Source organism: Vanellus vanellus (genome assembly GCF_965231255.1).
Source record: "Vanellus vanellus genome assembly, chromosome: 1".
In the NCBI taxonomy this organism is placed as follows: domain Eukaryota; kingdom Metazoa; phylum Chordata; class Aves; order Charadriiformes; family Charadriidae; genus Vanellus; species Vanellus vanellus.
The window spans coordinates 108,603,877-108,628,424 of NC_138905.1; the positions used below are offsets into that span (position 1 = coordinate 108,603,877).

The 24,548-nt window shown below is 36.9% G+C and overlaps 1 protein-coding gene across 1 annotated transcript in view; it reads left to right on the forward strand.

The window, feature by feature from the left end:
- Positions 1-24,548, forward strand: part of ROBO1 (roundabout guidance receptor 1) — a gene marked incomplete at its 5' end in the record, with an annotated part of 544,235 nt that overhangs the window by 259,157 nt on the left and 260,530 nt on the right. Inside the window, one exon of the mRNA XM_082491545.1 lies at positions 8,647-8,973. Within this exon, the coding sequence (XP_082347671.1) occupies positions 8,647-8,973 (327 nt within the window). The remainder of the gene's footprint in view (positions 1-8,646; positions 8,974-24,548) is intronic.

Consider the following 24,548-nt stretch of genomic DNA (forward strand, 5'->3'; position numbering starts at 1 on the left):
AAGTTGGTCTTCTGAAGCAGGGTAGGAGGTGGCTTTGAAATGTGTGGAAGAGTGTGGGGGCAACCCATCTGAAATAATATGAAGAGAATGCATTACACTTGTTTTCATGACTAAGGGATCTTTTTTTTTAAAAAAGAACAACCCAAAAGGCAGGTATATCTTTCGGTATATGTGTTTATGAATGAGTATGATCACCTGTAAGGATATTTTCCGTGGTGTGTGTGTTTTTGTTTTTTTTTTTTTTTTTTTTTTTTGGTTTGTCCACACAGATAAAACTTTGGAGTAAAATGGCCTAGTGTGCTATAATCACTCCACAAATAGGTGAAATCTTTGATACTGATTGCAGACAAATGTCAAGGTGAAGCACAATTTTTCTGCATCGGTATGTCTGACATCTCAATTACCAACACAGTATAGATATAAAAATGAAATACAATATATAACATATACAAGATATGTCAACATATTAATATCATAATATTTTATATAATATAGCTATATAATTTTGAATCCTAGGGATTTTCACTAAATTGGAATTTCATTTCGTTCCTTCAGTGCAGCTAAGAGTCCACCTTTGGTTTTGGTGCACTACCATTGTTTTTCTCCAAGTTCTGTTTTCCTGTTCTGAATGGCAAACCAGTGGTTCACAGCCAACGAGATACTCTTCCTGTCTGGATTAAAACATGACTGAGGACAAGGATCAAAGCTGGAGGGGAGGAGGGCCTGACAGTCTCTTCTTCTTTGTTCCCTAATCCTTCACTGCTCAACAGAAAAGCAAGCTCTGGAAATGGCAATTCTTTGGTGACTCACGCCAGCCTCTCTTCCCACACTTTGCCATTTACTGTAGTTGGTTTTTCTTCTCAGGTGTGCCAGTGAAGCTGCTGACAGCAGATCAGAGCTGTCAGGCATTCCTGTGTAGGCAACACCATTTGTCAGGAGAAGAAAAGGGGAGCAGTGAGCTGCTCTGAGCTGTCCCAGATCATCGTACCGTGTCCCAACTTGTCTGTTTAAGCAGTGATCATTTCCAGTATCTTTTCAGCTGTGTTATCCACAGAGTTACACGATTATCATCAAGTCCTACCACTTTAATATTCAAGTATCTGTTTCCCTAGTGGTCCTCCAGTCACTATTTACTTCCATTCTACCTAATATTTACAGCCTTTTGATAATCCTTTGCCACCTCTTTTCCTCTAGCCATCCTTTTTATACTCTTGACTGCCATTCCAGGGTCTGTGCAGCTCTCACAACGTCATGGCCTTCTCTGTGTTCCCCCTGTACCTGCCTGAACCCACTGCTTCACTCATCCTGCAATTTAGTATGATCAACTCCAGGCAGTTTGTCATTGCCAGGTTGTCATATCCAAATCTCCAAAGACAAGCTTGCCTTCAGGTACATCTCGACCATTCTCAGCTGCCTTGTTGTGCTCTTCTTCTCACTATCATCCCAGCACAGGAAATATATCCCAGCATTACTCCAGCCATTTCAAAGACAAAATGAGTAATGAAGTAGGCTTTATTACTGTTGTGTTTGTTTTAGAATATAGTGTGGTTGCTCACTGGATCATAGTCAATTTTGCATTATTAATGAAAATACTCCCGTAATTTCATTAATGTTTTCTTTCGGGGAGAATACTATTTCCAGCTTACTAGTTTGGTGTGGGATATTGTAACTTTTGAGTGAGGTTTGGTTTCAAAAGTCAGTGCTCTACATACCGCTATCTCAGACCATTCCAGTATCCGCTAAAGTCCCATGAGATGGATATCTTGTCAGAAAGCAGAACTAAGGGAAAGAAAAAATAAAACTGAACACTTCTGTACACTGGGAACATTACCTACTGCCTGAGGTTTTATGTAAATGTCATCCTCTTACATAACTCAATATAAATATTATTATTTTACATTTATATTCTAGCTAATTTAATGAATAACCAGGTCAGGACTTATTTATACTAACTGCTGAACAAACCAGTAGCATGTGTTCATGTAACAAAGATTGACTATAAAGCTACGTCTCAAAAATAAATGTTTTTTTCAAGAGCAATTTTAAAGGGTTGTATTTCATTTTGGATTAAGAATCTAAAGCATGACTCTTACTGTTGTCGCTTTCAGCTTCTTTGTTAAAAGTGATTATTTCAGAGAGCTAGTCTCTCTTTGCATCTCCTGGGAAATATATCTTTAGGTATTAAAACAAAGAATCAGTGTTAGTATCTGTGCAATACAGTACCTACCAACTTTTTTTTTTTTTTTCATTCCCACCAAGCAGAGCATTTAAATAACTATAAGATGCTGTACAACTTCACAGAAATCTTTTTGCCTAAAAATTTATGGCTTTTTCTGACCTAATCATATATGTCCAGATTTACTGCAGAATAAGGAACAGAAACAAACCATTTAAAGCAACATAATGAATAAATGTTTTCTATTTTTCTCTCTTGTTTATTTAGCTTATTGCTATAATACTTTGGCTAACTCCTCTTCAGTTGACCAATGTATGAGTATTGTGTAAATTGCGTATCTATTGCTTCCAATGTTTGGGTTACATCTTTCCCTACAAGAGCCAGGCACAAGATCAGTCTGGATTTGAGGCTCCCATTTAATCGCTTGTTTCAGGGAGACAGACAGAAGTGGCTTCAAACTCCAGTCTCTCTGTTGTTATTCTAGTGTTTTTTCCAGCCATAAGTGTACAGAAAATTATTGGTTTCTGACATCTCCTGATAGTGCGGTAGCCATGACAGAAATGTAATTGTAGTTCATGTTGTCGTAGCAACATAAAATACTTTAATGTTATCTTTCTAAGTGGGAAAGATGCTTTGTGGGTGCCTGCAACTTAAGCTGAAAGCCATGGCCTGCAAAATTTCTTTTTATATTTTATAATCAAACTTTGTATTTAAAGTGCAACTTGTTTTACCTGAAAATATCCCTCAGTAACAGAAATAATGAAAAAGAAGATTGATTAATAATTTAATCTCTCATTAGGAACAGGAACTCTAATAGCAGTTAAAGGAGGGAAACAAAAGGATTCCTTGACATCATGGTGTAAACTGAAAAAACTTCTTTTTCAGGGAACATAACAGTGGTTTCATGGTAGGAATTATCAGTTAGTGTTCAGTGCATTTCTTTTTAGTTATATCCTGCTCACCTGTTTTCCATTGCGTTCTTAGAAAAAGAAATGGAGACGTTACTTTTCATTGGGAACATGTAAGGGAATTGCAGATTTTACTGATCAAAAGTGAGAGCCTTGCTTGTCACATTTTATGGGATCTAAGTTATTGGAAAGAACTGGACCTATTCCCAGATCATTATTTGGAACCATTAAACACATCTTAAAATGCATTTCAATAAACCTGTAGTCCTGGGCGGGCATTAATCAGCTGACGTAACAGTGCGGTTACATTCCAACTGTTCATTTTTTTCCTTAGTGTACCAATACTTGCTCACTTGCAGGACCGTAACACCTCTGTTGCCCAACATTTTTGTTCATAAAGGTGGCATCCTTTTAAAGTAGTTATGGAAACATTCACAGTTATGACTGTGCAAAGTAATGGCAGGATTTAGGTAAAAAGTGGAACTTTTTTTTTTTCTAGACTGTATGTTCAATGCTCAGTTGTTAGAGATGAGCAACTGTTGTAAATAAAACCTTGTGTGAAGAACTGCTTCACTGGTTCAATGACCAATGCTATTCTAAAATCAGTGTTTCAGAAATATCAATTAAATGCAGTTTTGGCTCACGTGCTTTATGCCAAAAATAGCATTCAAAAGAGAAATTTCTGTTCTTACAGTTGACTGTTTTGGGAAAATTGAAAGGCATAGGCACACCATTACTGCCTTCATTAATTACTTCATTAATTATTTCATGTCTTTGGTTACGGAGGCAACACTGCAACACATGTAAATGAAATTTCAAAATAGTTGCTTTTTAATACTATTCTTAATATTAAAAAGCTCAGGAAATCAGGTGTTTTATTTAGGCTGAACAAAGGTGGTATACAAAGATTATGACTATTAAAAAAAATAAATGAAGTTAAAAGAAATAAAGTGAATGGGACAGTGATTTCTGCAGATATTCTGTGTCCTATTGTTTTTCCTTGAAAATTATTTCTTGTCTATGAGAACAGGTAAACCCAATAGGTTAGGTTAGCTGGATGTCTTGGGGCAGAAAAGCTGCTTTCAGAAAAATACTTTGATTTTTCCTTTAGTTGTTTTTCCCCTGTAATGTGATGTGACATTGCTTTTCAGTGTGTGCTTGAAATAATATTCAAAGTCTGCTTTCCTCTTAGCTGTGTATGGTTTGGGTCTTTCATGTTCAAAAAGGATGAACTCAAAGTAGAATTTAAGATGATGAAAAGGTGAGCAAATCTTATGGGGGGAAAACCACATGAGTTTAGTTTGTTGATTTCTAACAGCAACAAGAACATAAAATCCAAGAGGGTGGTAAAAAAGGAAAAGGTTGCTATCTGGATGTGAAAGGGATAGAATCCCAAGAAGTGTGTGGAGAGGTCTGAATTAAACGTGCAGCTCAAGCACAGGAAGAATAAGGTATTTACTAATCAGAGATATGTTTAACCTGAGGATTAGAGAAAGGTTTCTAGTCACTAGAGCAAGAGAATTATGGAACATCTTTCCAGTCAACATAAACAAAACCACAAAAAAAATCCCCCCACTTTCTGAAAAGTTTCTGAAAGACGTTAATTTATATGTAGTTGAAGTACTGGGGAATTGGGAAAACCCTTATGTTCTGATGAAGTGTAATTGTTTGCAAGAATCACCTAACTCTGATTTTAAATTTGTTAGCATTTTACTAATAACTTTAATAGCAATTAGGCCAGTCACCCGGATCTTATGTTACAATGTAAAGCATTTCATTACAAGAGTGGAGATCTTCTGCTCTGAAAATCAATGTTAAATGCCATACTTGTGAAATGGAAAAGAAATGGGGCCAGGCGCATGGTGGCGTTTTGGCACTTGGCTAAAGCTTGTCATGCAGCATTTTTATAAGACATAGGATAAATTATTATTTAGAGATGCAGATCTTGGGAAATTGGATTTTCCATATCCATCTGAGCTGAAGGTTAGATTGACTGTAGTTACGGTCTTGATTTTTAATTGTTGTAGGCTGCATGGTTCAAATTTGAGGCACTTTGTTCCAGTAGCACGTAACTTTTTGGTTTCCCCCCAAAGGAGAACAGCACGGTGTTTGTACCTCTGATATCAGCAGCTTTCCATTTAAACACATTCATTTCTATTTTTCAATATGTTATATTTTTATATACTACAAACAGGAAGTTTTAAGGTGTGAATAAAGGCAAATATTGCCTTCTATGAGTTTAGCATTCATCTAGCGTTAGCTTTCTTTGAACCTTCACATCTGTTTATTTCAGTGTTTGAATTCTTGTAAAAATAGTTGTGGCACAGTCCAAGAAACTGGAAACATGATTTCATATAATTGTTCTTTTAAGTAGCAGCATGGAATAATTACTATGGCATACTTTAATTGGTGGCATCCTGTTGACTTTTTATGAAAGACCTGAATTATAATAAAAGCAGAGAACACAAGTTGGTTAGTTCCTATAACCCAATGCTGTCATCTTTAGGTGAAAAAAAAAAAGCAGCTCTGTTGTATATTTACTGGCAGATCCAGTGTGTAATAGGTGTTCCGCTTCTATTTTTTTTTTTTTACCAAATATCCCCTTAGGAAGGATTTTTGACAGGAAAATTACAGGATTGGTGCCCACTGTAAGATTTATGCTGATAATTGAAGCTGCTGCTTCTCAATAAAACGTAAATGCAGCTTAAATAACTAGGCAAAAAGGAAAGAAAGAATTTAAAAAAATAAAAATAAAAGTGTGTAGATATGTAGAGAGATTATAACTTGATTGTCAAGGCCATTATACCCCTCAGGCAGTTGTGACTAAATCTGTGGTTAATGCTCACTATGTGCCAGTCAAGCACTCGTGCAGCTTTTGTCCCTTTCTGCTTCAAGCAATTTTATGAAATTTTCTAGAGAAATGTTACTTTTTATAAAATGCTAGGATTAAAAAAATAATAATTAATGGACATTGCTATCATTTTAAGTTCTCAAATGTTACACAGCAAAAAAAATTAAAAAATATATGAGCATTCCTGGAGTTTCCTGAGGACCTTTTCCCCCCTGAGAATTTTGAGTCTCAGTTTTCAGGAAAGTTTAGAGGTCAGTCTTTAAACTTTCATTCTGTACTGTACTTGAAGTTAGTGTACAGTCACTTGCATGTCAGTATGGGGAAGTGTGCATAGAAAATATCTGAAAATGGTAATTCATTTCTTTGTGGTCTGGGCCAGGCTGACAGAAACAATAGGAGGCTTGTACTATATTGTGTGCTGGTTCACTAGCATAATCTGTGAAAATACAAATGTGATACGTACTAGCATATGTGCAACCTTTGTTTTTTAAAACGATATTAACTGTCTTTAAACATTTTACATTGAGATTGGATTTTTATATTTCTAGAGTTACTTACAACAATTGATTTTGGCTCTCTAATCCTTTGTTTCCGTGCCTTTCCTTGTGAGGTACTTAAGAAATGAGTAAAAGTATAGACAAAACAAGATGTTTTATCCCCATCTAGGCATTTTTACCTTGGAAGGAGAGATCTAAAATTGGTCCCCCCAATTGTGAGGGCAGCATTATTGCATGAGGGGCTTTTCGCATGAGCTTTGTAAAAGTTCAGGATGAGCAGACACAAATGCAGTTTGCAGTGACCGAAATGTGCTCTTAGGGCAAACAGAAGTATATTAGAGGCTTTTGTAGGTACTGCAAAAGAGCAGGGCTGGTTGGCACGATTTTCTTTTCATGTATTTTTAGCTCTCCTCTTACTGCATTTGGGCTGTACCCTATCTCTAGGGGTGTAGCTCAAAGTCGTGCTTTAGAGTGATGTGCAGGGCTGGACTGCACAGTGGTGTAAGCAGCAAAAGGATTCGGGAGTTCCCTGACTTCTGCTTTATCTGCCTATGCTTTAGTTTTCATGTCTTAGGTAGTTGTTGTAGGTAAAAGTAAATGTAAAATATAATTACTTTTTTGCTTTAGGTACTACAAAATCGTGCAATATTGTGAATATTTGAACAGAAATGAGCAAACTAGAGGAAAAAAATATTTCTTATCATTTAGGAATGTAGTCCTAAATACAATACTAATATTATCTTTCCTCAAAGGACTAAAGAGTAGGTTTATTGCTGTTTGAATTATTTGGTATTTAATGATCAGTAGTGTTCATTTAAAAGTGTCGTATTTTACTGCACACAGAATGCAAACGTATTTCAGTGTAGTCAACCAGAGATTTGGGAATGTGTGGTTAAGGCTAGCTGATTAGTGTAACATTTAGCTGGAATTGATTGTCTTGAGGTGAAATGAACTTTACATGAAAGTTCCACATTTTGGAATAGTTTTATTTTAGATATATACAATATATTTATATAAAATACTCATACACACACATATAGTATATATTGAAAACAGAGCTCTGTCTGGGACTCTCTTCTTGTCTCCTTCCCTTTTTCCATAGCGATTTATGGTCTATTAACCTGCAGTGGATAGATCTTGTATTTATTTCTGGTGCTTTACAGCTGTTCAGAAAACATCTTGGCATCAAAAATTTTAATATTCAGAAATTAGTGACCCAAGAGACTAATTTTATACATGGCAAAGTTGTATATCAAGAAAGACAGAAATAAGGAAAATATTAATTCAAAATTAGTTAACAATTCAAAACCTTGAAAGTTTTAGTAGCTGCTTATTACTAATTTGGAGTTCTTGGGCACCCAGTTGGTTGCCATATTATTCTGTGGTGTATAGCTATCCAGACTATTAGAGTTATTTTTTCATGCCAATTAATAGCTTGTGGTTTGAGTTAGTTTGAAATTGAATGCTTTTCTAGAAGAGTACCTTGTTTGCTTTTAACTTTTCTTTTATCCCCAATACTGTTGTCTCGCATTGTATCAGAGTTCTAGACTGGAGACAGTAAAAAATTTTATAATGTAAAAAGTTGCTCTAGTTTTCCCAGACACAAGAGGTGTAAGAAACACTCAGGTACTCCATGTATTTGTACCTCTATGGTACTTCTTAACAAGCGACTAAAAATTGCTGATAGGAAAGCAAAGTAAAATAAATCAACTTTGTGGGTGCTGGATACGTTAGACTTACTCTGCAGGCATTGCGTGAATTAATGGGCTTTCCAAAAAGTCAATTGAGGTTGACTGCGACTTTGTGTTATGAATTAGAGCAGTACAGTTTTGCTGGTAGAGGTGGTCTGATATCTGTAGAGTATCTGTCGGATTAGTTTTTCATAATTCTATATATACATATGCATCTATGTATAAATTTATATACACGAATAGATTAATATAAAAATGGATGTGATTTAGGAACATGGTGGTTGAGTTCACTAATATAGGTTGCCTGTTGAAAAAATGCTTTTGAATTTATTCACTTGGGACAACCTTGCACACAATGAAGTGCATTAAGACTTTTTTTTTTTTTTTTCACTTTAAAGGCTGTTCATAGATGTTCTTAGTAAATCCTATACTACGGGATAATGGTTAAGTAGTTGTATCGCAAAACACAGTGACTGTACCTGGCAGCGATCTCCTAAGTAAGTTTTGTGTTTTTATCTTGCAGGCTCCCGTCTTCGGCAAGAAGATTTCCCACCTCGAATTGTTGAACACCCTTCTGATCTAATTGTTTCCAAAGGAGAACCGGCAACTTTAAACTGTAAAGCTGAAGGAAGGCCGACCCCCACCATCGAGTGGTACAAGGGGGGGGAAAGAGTGGAAACGGACAAGGATGATCCACGCTCCCACCGCATGCTCCTGCCCAGCGGATCTTTATTTTTCTTACGCATAGTCCATGGGCGCAAGAGTAGGCCAGATGAAGGGGTCTATGTGTGTGTGGCAAGGAATTACCTTGGGGAAGCTGTAAGTCATAATGCGTCGCTGGAGGTGGCAAGTAAGTACATTTCCCGCCCCCCCCCCCCCAACCCCCCCCCCCTTGGTAACAGCTGCTTGCTTTGATGTTATTTGAAGATAAAAAAATAAGTGTTAGCTGCCTCTGAGGCATTGACTTAAAAGCGATAAAGGAATTACATGGTTAATTATTACTAATACAGATATAGGAAAATAGAAAAATAGTGAGAAAGAGGTATCATATCACTGTAGAAATTCAGACTTTTTTGCATTCTCATTACTTTTATACTTAGATGCAATTATGATTAAATATTTAAATTCAATTTATAGGTGTTTTCCTCTCCAGATAACCATGCAAAATGCAATGTGTAATAGGAGGCAGGATAGCCAGAATTTGATCTAATAGGGTATGTTTTGAAATTGCTGTTGCACAAAGAAACGCTAGAAAAAAAATAATGGCAGATTTAGAAACATGAAATATTTTTTGTTTCTCTAAAAGAAGCGGCCCACAAATTATCTCTCTATTTCTAAGTATTTGGCCAACGGAAGGAGCAGTCAAGTATGTTCACATCACTTTGTAATGCTTATCTCTTCCTGTATGCCCTTTTAAACTCAACTTATTTTAAAGGAAGAGAGTGTACATTAAAGGGTTTTAAGCATTTAAATGGACGGCCAAGTGTAGGTCAAAAAATATCAATTTTGGGGTACTGAAGTATGAAAGGAAACCTTGTGATTCAAAAGTTAGGTATCTATTTTAAGTTGCTTGCATAGGCTTCCTCGGTAATCTATAGCAATTCATCTGGTGTCATGTTGAAGAGCTACCTCAGAACTGGGTGAGTCGCCCTCTGAAAACACTGATCTCTGTTCACTAAAGAGTTAATGTTGTTAACTGCCTTTGACCAAGCTCCTCGCTTATAGACAAATTAAATAAATGCCACTGTTGATGTATAACTTTAGAAGAAGGGTTGGATTTTCATAAGTTTCACAGCAGGCAAAGGAAATAGACTATAAATTCTTGCATTTACTTGAGCCCTTTGCCTAGTCTTACTCACATTCACAGAAAATCCCGAGGATTTTCATAATTCTTATACCAGAAGGATCTCAAGCATCACATGTAATACAGTAAATACAGATGATTAAGATCTATGACCATGCTGTTTCCTTGTTACCGCTTTTAGTGACAAAAGTAATTAGTGTCTGGCTAGCTGGAAGTATGCTTATCCAGTAAATGTATAACCTGTTTAAATTATCTGCTGATTGGTTACTCCCAAATGTTATATCCAGTATCTTGTAGGTGTAATTTTGAGTGGGTGTAGTGTTTCAGAGATTTTTATTTTTATCTAATCGCTGTTGTGTACTCTATAGCACTACTTGTCGATTCTTAAAATGAGTGTTAATGTTCTGTCCATGCAGCAAAGCAGTGTGGACAATTTCATGTCTATTTTTGGTTTGTGATGTACCTTGAAGTAATGTTGGAAATGTATGTAGTGTTTCTGTGTCTTCCACAATTCTTCAGAACCCAGAAACATGAGGTATACTGCAGTGGTCGGTACACTGTCAATTCGGTTCAACTGGTATATAGTTGCTAAATGTTTGTCACCCTTGCCTCAGATCAGCTTCATGACATTACAGTAGACAGTGTAACTGTGATAGGGTCTGAATGCAAGATATTGATACAGCCACAAATATTTAAGAGCCTCTGCCAACGCTTAAGACAAAAAATAAAAGATGAGTATCTTAAAGGGTTTCAAATGTACCCCACCTAACAATAGTATAGCATTAAATTGTTAATCCAGCTCAAAATTACTCTCATATTGAGGGCTAGTGTCAGAAAATAAACACCAACAACGCTGTAAAGGGACAAAACCTCACTATTTATATTTGGAAATAAGATTTGTAGGTATGAAGGTGTACAGTTTTAATTGTATACCAGGAGATTATAGACAAAGAATTGTAACAGAAAAGGTTATTATTTTAATAGAAAAGCTAGTGATGTGGCAGTGCAAAAGTACCAAAACACTTTAAATAGCACAGAAGAGGTGAGAAACAGGGAAAGAGTTGAAGGCTGGTGGAATAAATTTGCATTAAATTCAAAATCTGTGCATTATATCTGCAACACTATCGTCATAAACTGTAGGTACATTCACAGTGGATTGCTGCAGATCAGCAAACTGTTTTGATTAGGTCCTCAGTACACCTGTTTTGAGCACCACAGCATTTACATTTGTATACTTGTGGTCATAAACAAGTGCTGTTTTAGAAACCCTTATGTTATAGTTTAAACTTTATATGTTTATGGAGTAAAATTGCCTTTATTTGGTTTTCATCTATAAAGCACAGAAGATGGTATAGAGTACTCATTTGATTGTATGCTTTGATGCTGAAAGTTTAACCAAAAATCTTCTGTGAAACATAGAAAGCCAAAGTGTGTTTTGTACTGTAACTACTAGCTCTTGCTGGAAGATGCAGCTCCTGTCTGCACCAGTTTGTTTCATAACGTGATAGGGAATTTATCACAAAATTTTCTTCCATCACCTTTTATGGTAACAACTTCAATTAGATGATGTTCCTTCGCTGTTCAATGGACGTGTAGATTTGACTTCAGATTCAGGTTAATACTAAAAATAAATTTTCATGTCCGTTATTTCTTCGTGGAGATGTTTTTTTAAGCAGTTCCAATGCTCATCATTGAGGTAGTCCACAAAGAATTTGTTGCGTATGTAATAAGGTGGACAAGTTCTTTAAAGACACTGTGCGTAGATTACACAGCTGCAAAGAAAAAAAATGCAGAGGGTTTTCAGATGTACAACAATTTCAGAAATGCAATATATAAAAAGCTGTTTAATCTTCTTAAATACATATATATTTTAAGAACTTTAAAAATAGCTTTAGGTGTGATATCCACAATGGGGGAGAGACTAAAATCATAAAATTGCAGAGGGAGTTTAACCTCTGCTTTGTTCCTTTCTATTCATCAAACTTTCTTTGGTGATTTGAGTGAGGTGTGCATCTCATTTAATCCAAAGGATGCTACATTTTCTTTCAGTGATCTGTATGTCGGTAATGATGGTGTAGTCTTCAATGAATACCATTGAACAAGATCTAAATACCATTTATTATCAGTAAATTTAATTACGTAAGTCTATTTCTTATTCGATCTCAGCCTCTTGTGGCCCTTCCAAAATGTTTGAAGATCCCCTGTGTTGACTTGTGGCATTGGGATTTTGTTATCTTCTCTGCAATGTTATTTTATATACATATAAATATTTTTTCAGCTGTATTTCCTGCAGTTTCTGTGGTTATTTCCTTGAAACCAAAGAAACATTAAAACCAAGGTGCTATTTCTTGCTGGTAAAGAGTGGTATCTTTCTTTAATATACCAAACCAGTACTTGAACCCCCATCGACTGCATTCTGTTTGATTACATTGCAGGGACTGTCACTTTCTCTAATCAAATAGCTAGCCACTTGATATTTCAAGAATTAAAATATCTTAGACACTTCAGAGACTGGTAAAACTATTCAAAGCTACACAGCCCTGTGCAAAGTAGCTCTGTGATTTAATATTACATGAAACTTCCTGTGTAATTTAGATCTGTAAGATCTTCATAAATGGGAAAGATATAAATTTGCATAAATAGGAACTCAACAGAAAGCTGAATTACAAGTCAATTAAATAAGAGAGGTGTAAGTCCTGTTTAATTGGGAGATGATGTTTTTTTCATAGTTGACTGGTTTCATCTTTATTTGAAATACTATTCCCAAAACATTTCTGAAATGGAGTCTCACTGTATGTGTTCAAACTCTGCAGTAGACCGAAGTTTCAGTAGGTAGCCCAGAAAGGGTGTGCGATGGGATAGTCAGATAACAGTCTGTAGTCATCCTTCAGACTTAGTCTGCTGCAAGTCCATTTGCCTCCCTCCTCTTGACTTCCTGAACTCAGCCTTTTGATCACAGGAGACCTACTTAAATTAGCTCCATGTTTTGTTTTTGAGGAATGTAACTGGTTTCGGATTACTGCTTACCAGTGACACATACTCCAGTGCTGAAAGGTCCTAAAGAACGTGAAAAAGGGCATGTCCCTGTCAAAACGAAACTGGCTAATTCTCTCTATAAACGTCAGCTTTTACAGGTGGGAGCACAAAATGGAACCATGCTTAATCTTCAGAGTCAGAGCTGGAGACTATTTTGGCTGTCACATAAACTGTTGGGAACCAAAAGTCATTTTTCACAGTAGAGGAGTAGAAGCAGTTTTGGAAAAGGGCAAAGTTACCCGTTAGCAGACTGGAAGGTGGCTGCAGCTGCTTTGTATGCTTGAATCTTTCAGGATTATCTGGTGAATAGATACACCTGATCAAGATCCAATTCAGTTATTGGTGTGTGATGATTTGATTCAGTCTTTAAGTTTTTCTTTTGTTTTCCTCCAGTTACTCCTTTTTGAGGAAAATTTTTATCTCCTGATCTCGTGGGTGTCTGTCATGTAACGTAGAAATCTACCCATGTCAAAGGGGGCAACAATAGCTGCAGGGGTATATTCATCTTTCTTTCTCTGCTTTAAATTTTTGAGCATATTGAGAAAAATCAAATGCAAATGAATTTGATTATGTTTGATGGTCAGTGGCTTTGTGAGTCTTTATTTCAAATCATGTTTCTCTATGAACTTCTTTCCCATGCGCTATGAAAGTTCTAGGTAACTTTTATCACAGTATTTCTATTTTCTATTGATACATGTATTTGCTTCAAGAGCCATGCTTCGGCAAAAGTATTTATAAAGTACATACACATGCATGTAATATCTAAGCTCAGTAACAGAGTACCTTACAGTAAGCAAGCTGTTGTATATAAAAGTTTGCTCACACTTGTTTTCCATTTACAATGGATAATAATCCAAATACTTTCTACATTAGATCCCAGGAAAGTCCCAATTATAGACTTGCCAAGTTGTGACTTTAAAAACAAGCAAACAAAAAACCTTTCATAGCACAGGACTGATATGAACAGCTCTGTCTGCTCAGTAGTTCTAAAGCAGTAATAGCATTCTCAGAATGAGAAGTTGTATTTCCTTGTGTATTGTTTTCATTGTATGTTCAGTCTATATGGGGTTATGTTAGGGAACATGCTCCCCTGACTGCCATTGTACAGCATCAATGTTTTAAGCCAAGCTGAAATTAATGAACAGATTTGCAGATTTTGTTACCTGAGCTGTTCATATCTTGCTGATAAACAAGTGACTTCATTTGAATGCTTACGTGCATATTTAACAAAGATGAATCTCAATTTTACAAGAATCTCATTAAGCTCATAAGTACATATAAAAAAATTTAGTGAAGCTATACCATTGCTTACTACAAGCAGTGGCATTAACAAAAGTTGCTTGAGGCATGGAAGGCTTAATAGTAGTGCTGTTGCTAATGCTTCTTAAAACCTACCATTTATCAAGGGTAGGTTTACCTTGACTTTTACTATGCAGCTGTAACAAGCATTGAAAGCCTGGATTACTATAAACTGCCTCTGAAGCATATCTTAGCAAAAGATGTAACGTCATTTAGGAGAAATTTCTTTGCAATGAGGTCAGTTACATGCAAATGCGCTACTTTTTGTAATGTAGTTATCTCTGCTTGAGGAAAGCAAGAACAATTATTTTAGCTGCTTTTACAAGTTTGTTTATACTACTTTCCTCTGCTGTTGCAGTTAGTTGAAGAATGTTGGTCAGTGTAGTCCTTTAAGTCTCCTACCTAATTTCTAAAGATGCATAGAGCCTTATTTTTACTCTTTTGGTGTTCTGTTTCCTTTACTAACCAACCCTCTAGTAACCGGGGGGGTAACTCTGTTAAGCATAGTTGTGCTGCATCCCTGAAAGTTTTAGGAAAGTGAACCTTGTACTTTCTTATTTCTTTTTTTTTTTTTTTTTTTTTTTTTCCCTTCATGAAATGAAAACGGTGTTGTCACATATGGAGTTAGACCTAAGGAGAAGATGTAAAGCAGATGCTTCACAAACCTTCCACGTTTTAAAGAAGGCTTACTTTAGTTGTGTTTACTTTCACCTGTAAAAAGGGTGAAAGCAGGGTGGAAGATAAGGAATTTCTTTGTCCCATTAAACCTCTCTAACAAAATAGCAAGGGTTTATACTCATATTTTGTATAAATATTTCTACTCTGTGCACCTTCTTTGAATTCTAATATGAATCACCAAATGAAAAAGGAGATAGGGAAGTGAACAGAAATCCAGCAGTGTAGCAAATGCTTAAATATTACGTCTCTTATGGTAATCATATTTAATTGTGTCAATATTAGTATTAAATTCCTAGTTCAGGGTTAGAAAAATTAGTCTTCCATGAGACTTCCATGGCTGTCCTGACAGCCCTCCATGAATGTCCTATAGCATGGTTGAAAAATGAAATAGTGACACATTTAAAGAATTTCAATCTGAACTCACAGTGTGGTGCAAACAGAAGAGTATATTTCAGGAGATTCCAAATGAAAACAGAGATTTCTCAGGTGATTTCCTCTACTGTGTGGAAATAAGACATAATTTTAGATTGTCTTCAAATTGGACTGTCCTGACGTGAAGGCAATGTATTAAGTCTCTACGTTCATGTTGTTTAGGAACAGAATTTATCTTCATGCAAGCAATCCACACATGGTTCGTGTCAAGTTTCAGAGAAAGTGGCTGAATTACTTTAAGGTGGTTTTATTTGATAAAATTGAGATATATCTGATGTTTCTCACTGAATTAAATTATTTCCTTTTCTTTACCCTCGCCCCTTGGCAAGTCATGATGAGGTTTTAGAAGAGAAATGTATATATATGACCAGGGAATTTGGCATGGTTCTTTGTTGTGTAGCTTTGTCATTGTTGTAACATAATCTTCAGTACATACTAGATGACTGTTCTAGTTCTAAAAATGCTTTGTTGCAGTTTTAAAATTATTTAAAAGGAATAAAAATGGCATAGTCAGCGTAGGTGTCTTATGGTTAAAAACACTTCAAGTTCTTTTGAATTACAAGAAACACTTAACCATCCTGTGAAGAGGATGGTTTCCTCAGAAGCCTCATTAATTATTGTTGGTAAAGTGAAATATGTTGTTCTGAAATTCCTTTTGCAGATGAAGAAAAAGTTACTGCAGAATCTAAAGACCAGTGATGACGTTCTTTGTTTTCCTGTGTTATGCAGAATATGAGCTGCAAAATTCGTTCTCACTTTTCATTAATTTTGTTCGTATTATTAGCTGCAAGTTACACAATACTGTCAAAATTCAAACCACTTAATTTTTATAAATGTTCTGTATTTTAAATTATACTTTATGTGCAGTCAGCGGTGTGTTAAAAGAATCAGGCAAACAACAGGTTACTCCCTTTTTCAGTTGCATGACAACAAACAAAACATTTTGTATAGGTGTCAGCATTTCCATGGCCTCAGAGGAAAAATACTCCCTTTTTAACCAAACCATTGGTTCTTTTCTTCAGAGGAGAGAGGAACTAAGTATACTGTTGGTGGTATATTGTCCTGCCAGGCCATATCAGTTTAGCATTGGGTGAACCTCAGAAGAACAGTTCTGTTTATTTGCTGTCATGATCAGCAGATCTGTATCAGTGACTATGCTTAATAGTGGTATGTATTGGATAATGCTGTTAGATTTTTCTGTGCTTCCAACAGCTGCCTCATTTACTATATTTTCACATTTCTTACTAACAAAGCTTCAAGAATTTTGTTGTTAAAAACTATGCTAAAATTATTTTAATGACTTTATTCCTTTGTATGTTCTTTTACCATTCATAACTCATCAGATCACGGAAAAAATAGCCTCAACTTTTGTTGACCACCTTTCAACATTTCTTATGGTATTTTTGTTTTAGGATGATCTTTTCTCTCTCCATGTTAGGGAGGGCAGCTCCCCTCACTTGTTGGTGGAACATTGCTCCTAGTGCCCTGATCCCACACTGCCACTTCACTAAAAGGGTTATTAACTCAATTTTAACTCATGGTCATTTTGTTTGCTCTGCGTCCTCTTTGCAGTGGGCCAGTAGACACATCCGATGGTGCGCACTGCAGCTTTTGTTTATTGCTTGGTTGTCCTGGTTCCGGCAAGGATGGGGTTAATTTCCCCAAGGAGCCGGCAGGGGAGGCACGTATTCCATCCCACGTGCCCCATGCCCCGCTATAAGAGGCGCTAGCCGGGGAGAGGGGGGCAGTCGCCCCTCGGGGGCGGGCTGCGGCGGTGCGGGTCCGGTCGGTGCGCTGCGCGGCGGTACTGTAATCGCGTTCTTGTATTCCTTTACCCGTGTCTTCTTCCCTTTGTCTGTTCTGTTAAATAACACCATTTCAACCCCCGAGTTTTGCCCTTTTCTGCCGATTTTTCCCACGGCTGTGGGAGTCGAGCGAGCGGCTGCCTGGTTCTTTGTTGCTGCCTGGGGCCAAACCACGACATTGGTAAACATATCAGAAGAAATCGTACTTAGTTATCAATACTTTGATGGTATACAGTAACTCAAACTACATTTCTTCTAGAAGTATTAGTGTATTTAAAATTGTTTCCATTCCATGATGACAGAAGTAATTTCTGTACAAAAAGCACATAAACAAAGTCTGCTTTGGCTTTAAAGGTGTTGCCTCCATGTCAGTTGTTTGAGATCAAATCTGTTACATGCGATCTGAAACAAACACTCCTCACTCCTATAGCGAAGATAGCTAAGATTTAGTTGGTCGCCTGGGGAGTCACTTGGATGAGTGTGTATTCATGCCAAGTCAAAAGCAGGTCTTATTTATTTACTTGATTTTATTTTATATTTTATTGCTTTTTACTTCCACTGTAAGTTCTGGAACTTCTTTCTGAACTTTGTTGGCAGCAGTGAACATGCCACAGTAAATTCTTTGGGAAAAGTGTCTCCCTTCCATTTGTAGGCTGCTGAGGATGATAGGTTTCAAAGTATGCTAGTACTGATGTTCCTGCTAGAAGGAGCTGATTTGCTCCACTCGCATGCTGTCTATAGTACTTCGCAGCAAGATATAATGAAAGCCTGTGTATGACAAACATGTGCTGTTTATGTTGGTTACAATTTTATTTGGCAGATTCTCATAAAAGCTGTGGATGGTTTTTGTTTCAAGTATGCAGTTAGTTTTAAGATACCACAGAAGGTTGTTCTTTCTTTTTTGTGTTTTTCTTCTATTGTTTTGTTCAAAGACTAGGTTTCTTCAGGCAAATGTCCACCCTTGCAGGATCAGTGGGAGAGACAAAAAGAAGAGTTACTTTTTTCTAGTATTGCTTGGTGAAGTTTTGGTGATTCAGTACTCATGAAATAAATGAATAAAATAAGGAATGTGCTTTATCAGAATTGCTGGATGTTCATGCTGTATAGAGGGTTACAACGTTAATTTATGCATTGAGGTATAAAATGATGTGCAGATTTAAAACACAAAACCCAACAGAAAACTAAAACACCGAAGCTTGACTGCAAACGCCATAACTTAAATATATTTCCAACTGACGCAGTTTTGTATGGTAGAACTTCATTTTGTAGTGATTCTGTTCTTAAAGGAACATTGTATGTGTATCATTTAAAATACGACTTGTATGTATGTATGAATATGTAAGAGTAATTTTGAAAGATCTGAAGGTTGTATAGTTTGCAGTTGTAAGGTTAGTGTTTTAGGATGTTGGTTGTTCCATGGAGTTGTTTGGAAGCCCATACTGTTTATGTCTTTCATGCCAGATCTGAAGTGCTAAGATTCAATATATTTTGGAAGTGGACTAAGTGGACTCGGTGTATTTTAGCTAATTATGTACTCAAAGCAGTTCACAGGTCAGTGCTATTGTTAGTGGATAGCAATGATACTGACACAACAAATGAAAGCTTTTTCTAGATGCTGATACACATGAGACACAACTACAGTGAAAACAGCACATAAATAAAAGATTCCTATTCAGTGCAATTATCTACTCCTGCCACGGTCAGGGCAAAATAGTAGACTACATGAGCACTTTGTCTGACCTAAGAAAGCTGTTCTTACATACTTGTGTCTTCCCAGAAACTATGTAGAAAAAAGGAATTTCGATTTCCTTTAGCCAACAGAGTTCTTGATGATACTGTGACTATACTGATTATTCTTAAGCTGATGAGTAATTTAGAATGTTATGGCAACCATGCTGGGATGGATGATCATGCAAATTATGCATTTTGTAGCCTTGCCAGAAATTGAAGTGCAGCTCAGCAAATTCATAAATCAAACAATGCGGTGGCAGTCTTTCTGTGGGATGGTGACTCTGGTAATAGACTATCTGAAACCTCGAACCAAAACTAGAGAACTTGGTTCTTAGAACAAGGTGGAAGCTATGCCTTGCAGATTTAGACTCATTGGTCATTAGTTTCAGAGGAAAAAAAGAAAAAAATGAAGTAAAATTGTTGAGGTTTAAAGGGGTCTTCCTTTCCAAGCATGAGCCTGAGATAGACATGCAAGTCATTTTCCTGAATCTTACCAATATAGTGAATTGATGCCAAAGGTCTCCTTAGTTTTGCTGTTGCTGTTCAGAAGCCTGTGGAAGACAATTCAGACTGTTAACACTAACCAGAAATAACAATAATAAAGGCAGGCATCCTAATTATATGAAGAAGGAAATGGTGTTTGATACCACAGCAGTTTCATTTCAGTCTCTGCTGCATACTCTCCTTCTCCTCCCACAGTGTTAGGTGCCGTGCTGTGTATCGAGCCTGTATGCCCTGTGGACTGTGAAAGATGGAGCCTCAAGCAGAGTTCAGAGGGGGCTCCTTGGTGGAAGTTATCAAATGAATTGGGACTATTGGCTGTCTCCTCTTTTTTATGGTTAGTGAGCTTCCTCTGGTCCAAGGGAGTTTTTATGTGTGGTTTTCAACTAACAGATGTCTAGTTTTTTGTTTTTTTTTTCTCCCCCCCCCCCCCGCAGTTTCTGCTTCAAACTGATCTCCACAACACCACCACCCCCCTCCCCCAATGTCTTCACTGAGATGAAGTGAAGGAGATCGTTCCTATTTTTATTAGTGTCTACGTTTCCTAGATGATAGTATAGGACATAGGCCTGTAGGCAAAAGAATAAAGTCAGGCAAATAAAATGCTGACTAGTAATCCTCATGCATTGGTTGTTCTGATGCTTCTTTCCCCCCAAGTCCTACATTTTAATAGATGTTTTCCTGAAGTATTGAAGGTCTCGCTCCTGAGTTAAATTTGGAGATAAATTTGTATTGTGCTAATACCCTTTTCTGTATGAACTTAGAACCTTTGGCAAATTCTTCATATGAATGAGATTTTATTATTATTATTAGAATCTTCATTCCCCAGTAAACAAAAGTATCTGCTACATTTAAAATTGTGAAGACATTGATTTTCTTTCTTTTTACTGTCAGCACGGTAAAACCTTTCTTAAAAGTCATACTGCTGACAAAGATAGATTTGCATCTTTGTGTCTGTGAGCTGTTTTGATGAGAACTGTCTGACTTCACTTGCATCCTGTATGTAAATTGATTTCAGCTGATTGCTTTGAATTTGAAAGAAATTTAATTTGAAAACTGCCCCGTTCCACTCCCTGCGGTAGTAGATGCTTCTCTATGTCATCTGTTAAGCAGTGCATAGTCAGCATATGGCTGTTCCTCTCCTGTTTAAACTGTTTTCTCCAGAGAAAGAGAAATTCCCTTTAGACCAGACAGACATCTGCTGACTCTCCTACTAGCAAAGCAACTGAAAAGATATCTTTCCTGTGATTAAAAGAAATACGTCTGGAGGCGCTTAGTTTTTGTTCAATTAATCAAAGATTAAACACATGTGGACTCTAAACTGGGCTTCTTTGTGCTTCTATGCTATCATAAGTGTTTGGAGGGGAGCTGTATGCTAGAGCTGGCTTGACTGAAATTTAGTATTTTGCCTATATGCCTGCTATAATTCAGCTCCAAAAGTTCATAATAAAGTGGGAAAAAACAGTAGAAATTATTTTTTTAATTAACTTACAACTTAAAAACCAATTAACAAAAACAAGGGGCAAAAGTGTCAAGTACTGTTTCTAACCTATGTTCTTAAAAAAATAAATAAAATTAGGGATATGGAAGCGTTCTACTTTATACACGGTTACCCTTTTGGTTTCTGTAACCATCTCCAGATGCAAAGGCATTCTTGGTTGCTTTTGTTCCTCAGTTCCTATTAGTAAACGCTTTACTGGCAGCAACTGTTAGTGTTAGAATTCTGGTATTCAGCTCAATGCCTTATCCTTACTCAACAATTACACTACAGACAGAGCATTTAGTAAAAACTTGCAGGTTTTTCTCTGATGTCAAAAAAATAAATAGTTTATTTTCACCTTTGACTATACAGAATATGTAGACTAAAAATGCCACAAGAGTAAGATGGCAATAATTAAGCAGATTCCTTGAATACCATGCTGCTTTTAAATTTTTCATCAGACACTAGCAAGTCTCTCTTGTAGACATCTTTATCTGAAGATAATTTGTTTGGCTCCAGTTTTATTAGTGGAATTAGTTCTTTGGTGTAGTCTGTGGTGAGGTTTTAAAACAGGAAAGGCTCCGCTGATAATGATAAACGAAGATGTTTTGTGAAACTGTGCCGCCTTCTGGACTGCTCTTTCTCATAACTATGGTTTTGGTTTACTAACTGATCAAATTTACTTCAAAATATATGAAAGCTTACCTATGTACCACTTTCTGAATAAGCATAAATTAAAATAGAGTGGAAAGTACTGTCTTATCATAAATAGGCATCAAGCAGCTTTTTTTTGCAAGATGCTTGATATAATAGCAAAATTTTCTTGTAAAGTCAGATTTACTAGACATATATTAATAATTATTAAAGAAATGGACAATGAAATACTCAAAACTGCCACCATGGAATTAGCCAGTAAAATAAAAATTATCAAAATCTCCTCATTGTGTACTTTTTTCACTGTTAATGGGCCGAAGCAGTCCTTTGTTAATAAAAGGTGTAATGGTAGGCATTGCAAATTACTTCATTTTAAAATGCTAACTGAAATATTTGGTTTTCTAAACCAAAAATAGTCACAATATTTTCCAAATCTTAAAAAATTATCATAAAGGCCAGCTATTTTTAGTAAATATTGTCAGTGTACAGATGAAAGAGAATCAATCTATATACTTTGATTCTGGTATCTTAGCATTGCTTCGTGACATTTCCTTTTGCAAGAGTACCCTAAAATATCTGCAGTCCTCTGTTTATTTGTAGGTATTCCAAATCAAGTTCTTGAAAGCATTTTATAAATGTTCAAATGTGCCTGTATGTGGGAAGGAAGGTGGTCTTACTATTGCTGTTCTCTAGACAGAAAAACTGACATAGGAAGAAATTAAATCTTGGTCCTGGAGGGTCACAAAGATGTCTGTCAGCCATGGAGAGACTGGGGACTCGCTCACTGTTACATTTGTTCCTTACAAGACTGCTCTTCATCACACTGTTTTAAGGACTATTTTCAATCTTTCGTAGCTATTTTTGTCACTAATTGCAAATAACTTTGGAAGTCCCTTGAAATGTTCCAAAAATTACCCCTTTTGGGTGGTGCTGAGTTCTCTAACTTGTAATTTTCAATTTTCCTTCTATGGATTTATTCCTCTAGAGCCAGGATTGCTGATTCCCTATGGTTATGGGCCACCATCCCTCCCCACCCCCTGCCAGCTGCTCATGGAGCAGATGAATATATCAAGATGATTGTATATTTAACTCTCTGTTGTCCAGAGAGAGAAAGATACAAAAGAGAAAGCCTAATAATATACAGGTGCTATAGAAGGCACTGGAGAGCCTGGTACAGGAACACTTGTTTTTCTGACTTCAATTTAGTGTATTCCTGCTGGACTCGGGACTGCTCCTGCAGAAGCAGATGAGTGTCATTGATTTTAATTTCACCCACGCTCAGGGAAAGCCTATAAAGTCAAATTCAGTGCCCTTACTTTAATACATAACGGATGCGAAGAAGAGGACTTTGTGCCTGGACCAGGAACATCCAGACCAGCTCTGTGCTCCAGCAGTGTGACCTCCCTTTGGAGTGACTGTAGATCCCATGCAGAAATGGTGCTGCCTTCCTCTACTCTGTTTCTATGGATTCTTGGGGCACTGGTTCACTCCTGATCTACCCTAATTATCGAGTAGATCTAGCAAAGCTGTCTCTTAAAAGCCCGTTACAAGCGGGCATGTGGGCTCGAGAACCTGGTGTCGTTGTCTGAGTCCCTGCAGCAGGAAGAGTTCCCTCCTCTGGTTTAGCCTAGAGTGGGGCAGACCCTGTGAAGGACCCAGCCTCCTACAGCCCAGCTCTGCAGTAGCTGCTTTCCATATAGGCAACTCGCGAAGGTGGGAAAATGCTGGAACAGTAACACTTCCATTTTTAGCCCATCAGCCATCACCCATGCTCTTTTGTTCTTCCCATCCCTGACTTCTCCTCACTCCCTTTTCTTTCTTTCTTGCTCTCCTGTGGGCTAAGGAAATTGTTTAGCACTGTATGTGATGTTCAGTCTTGCTCTAGGCCATCGTGGGAGCCAAATAAAACCATCTTGCGGGGCTGGATTCAGCCTTTAGGCTGTCAATTAGTTTTCCCCCTTCTAGAGGAAGGGTGGCAACTCATGCATATTTCTGCTCTATGTCATGGAATAGATGCAGAGCTTCAAAGTTAAAGAGGGTAGAAAGTGGGAGCAGTAATTAGGAGTCACAGTCCCTGGTTTTGCTCCTTCAGTATGCTGTCATCATTTAAATATTTTGTTACTGGAAAGGAGACAAGAAGTTTAATCTTTTCATGACTTCAGTTATGACAAAAAAGAAACCTGATTTAAACCAGTCTTCATAGAGGATTAGATGAGTGTGAGGACAGCTTGTCCATAGACGAGCAGTGTAAACTAATGGTGAAAAACTGATTTTCTTTTCAAATGATCTGACTAATTTATAGAAAGAGTCGAGTAATGACCATTTCCTCTAAACAGACACATAAAACCGCTAAGGTAATAGATACACATAAGAGTCACAGAAGTAGAATTACATAGCTCAAAATGGATTTACCCAATAATCATTAGTCACACTTGCAGGATTTGCACATAAGACAAATGTTGACAGATAAACAAGCAGTGTTAAAGCTAAGTCTGCTCTCCGTATTTGAACTGAATGGCTTGGCAAGTATATATGCTTGCATTCAAATGCCACATCGTATGTCTAAACACAAAAGGTGTATATTCAGAAATTTAGCATTGTGGGACTATAGTCTGTAAGGTAACGATACTGAAAGGGACCTGGAGTCATGTTGGATATTCTAACAATATTTTTCCAATTTATGCTGGGAATTATGAGTAGGGAGGTGAAGTACAGGTAGATCATTGGCGAGACCATTACTGGAACACTGAGTCCACACACACACATGAAAAAGGACATGGAAATGTGGGAATGGGCACAGAAAACAGTTGCTCAAATGATTCCAAATTTGAAAAGCTTGGTATACGTGAGATGTGTTCAACCTAGTATAGTTTTATTAAGGCAAATGTTAGCAGATGAACTTGAGGCTACAAGTCAACTCATGCTGTAATAGAAGTTCCAATTAGTACTGTATTTACATGAAAGTAGATGCAGGGATTTTGTCTTTAAGAAACTAGACATATGTG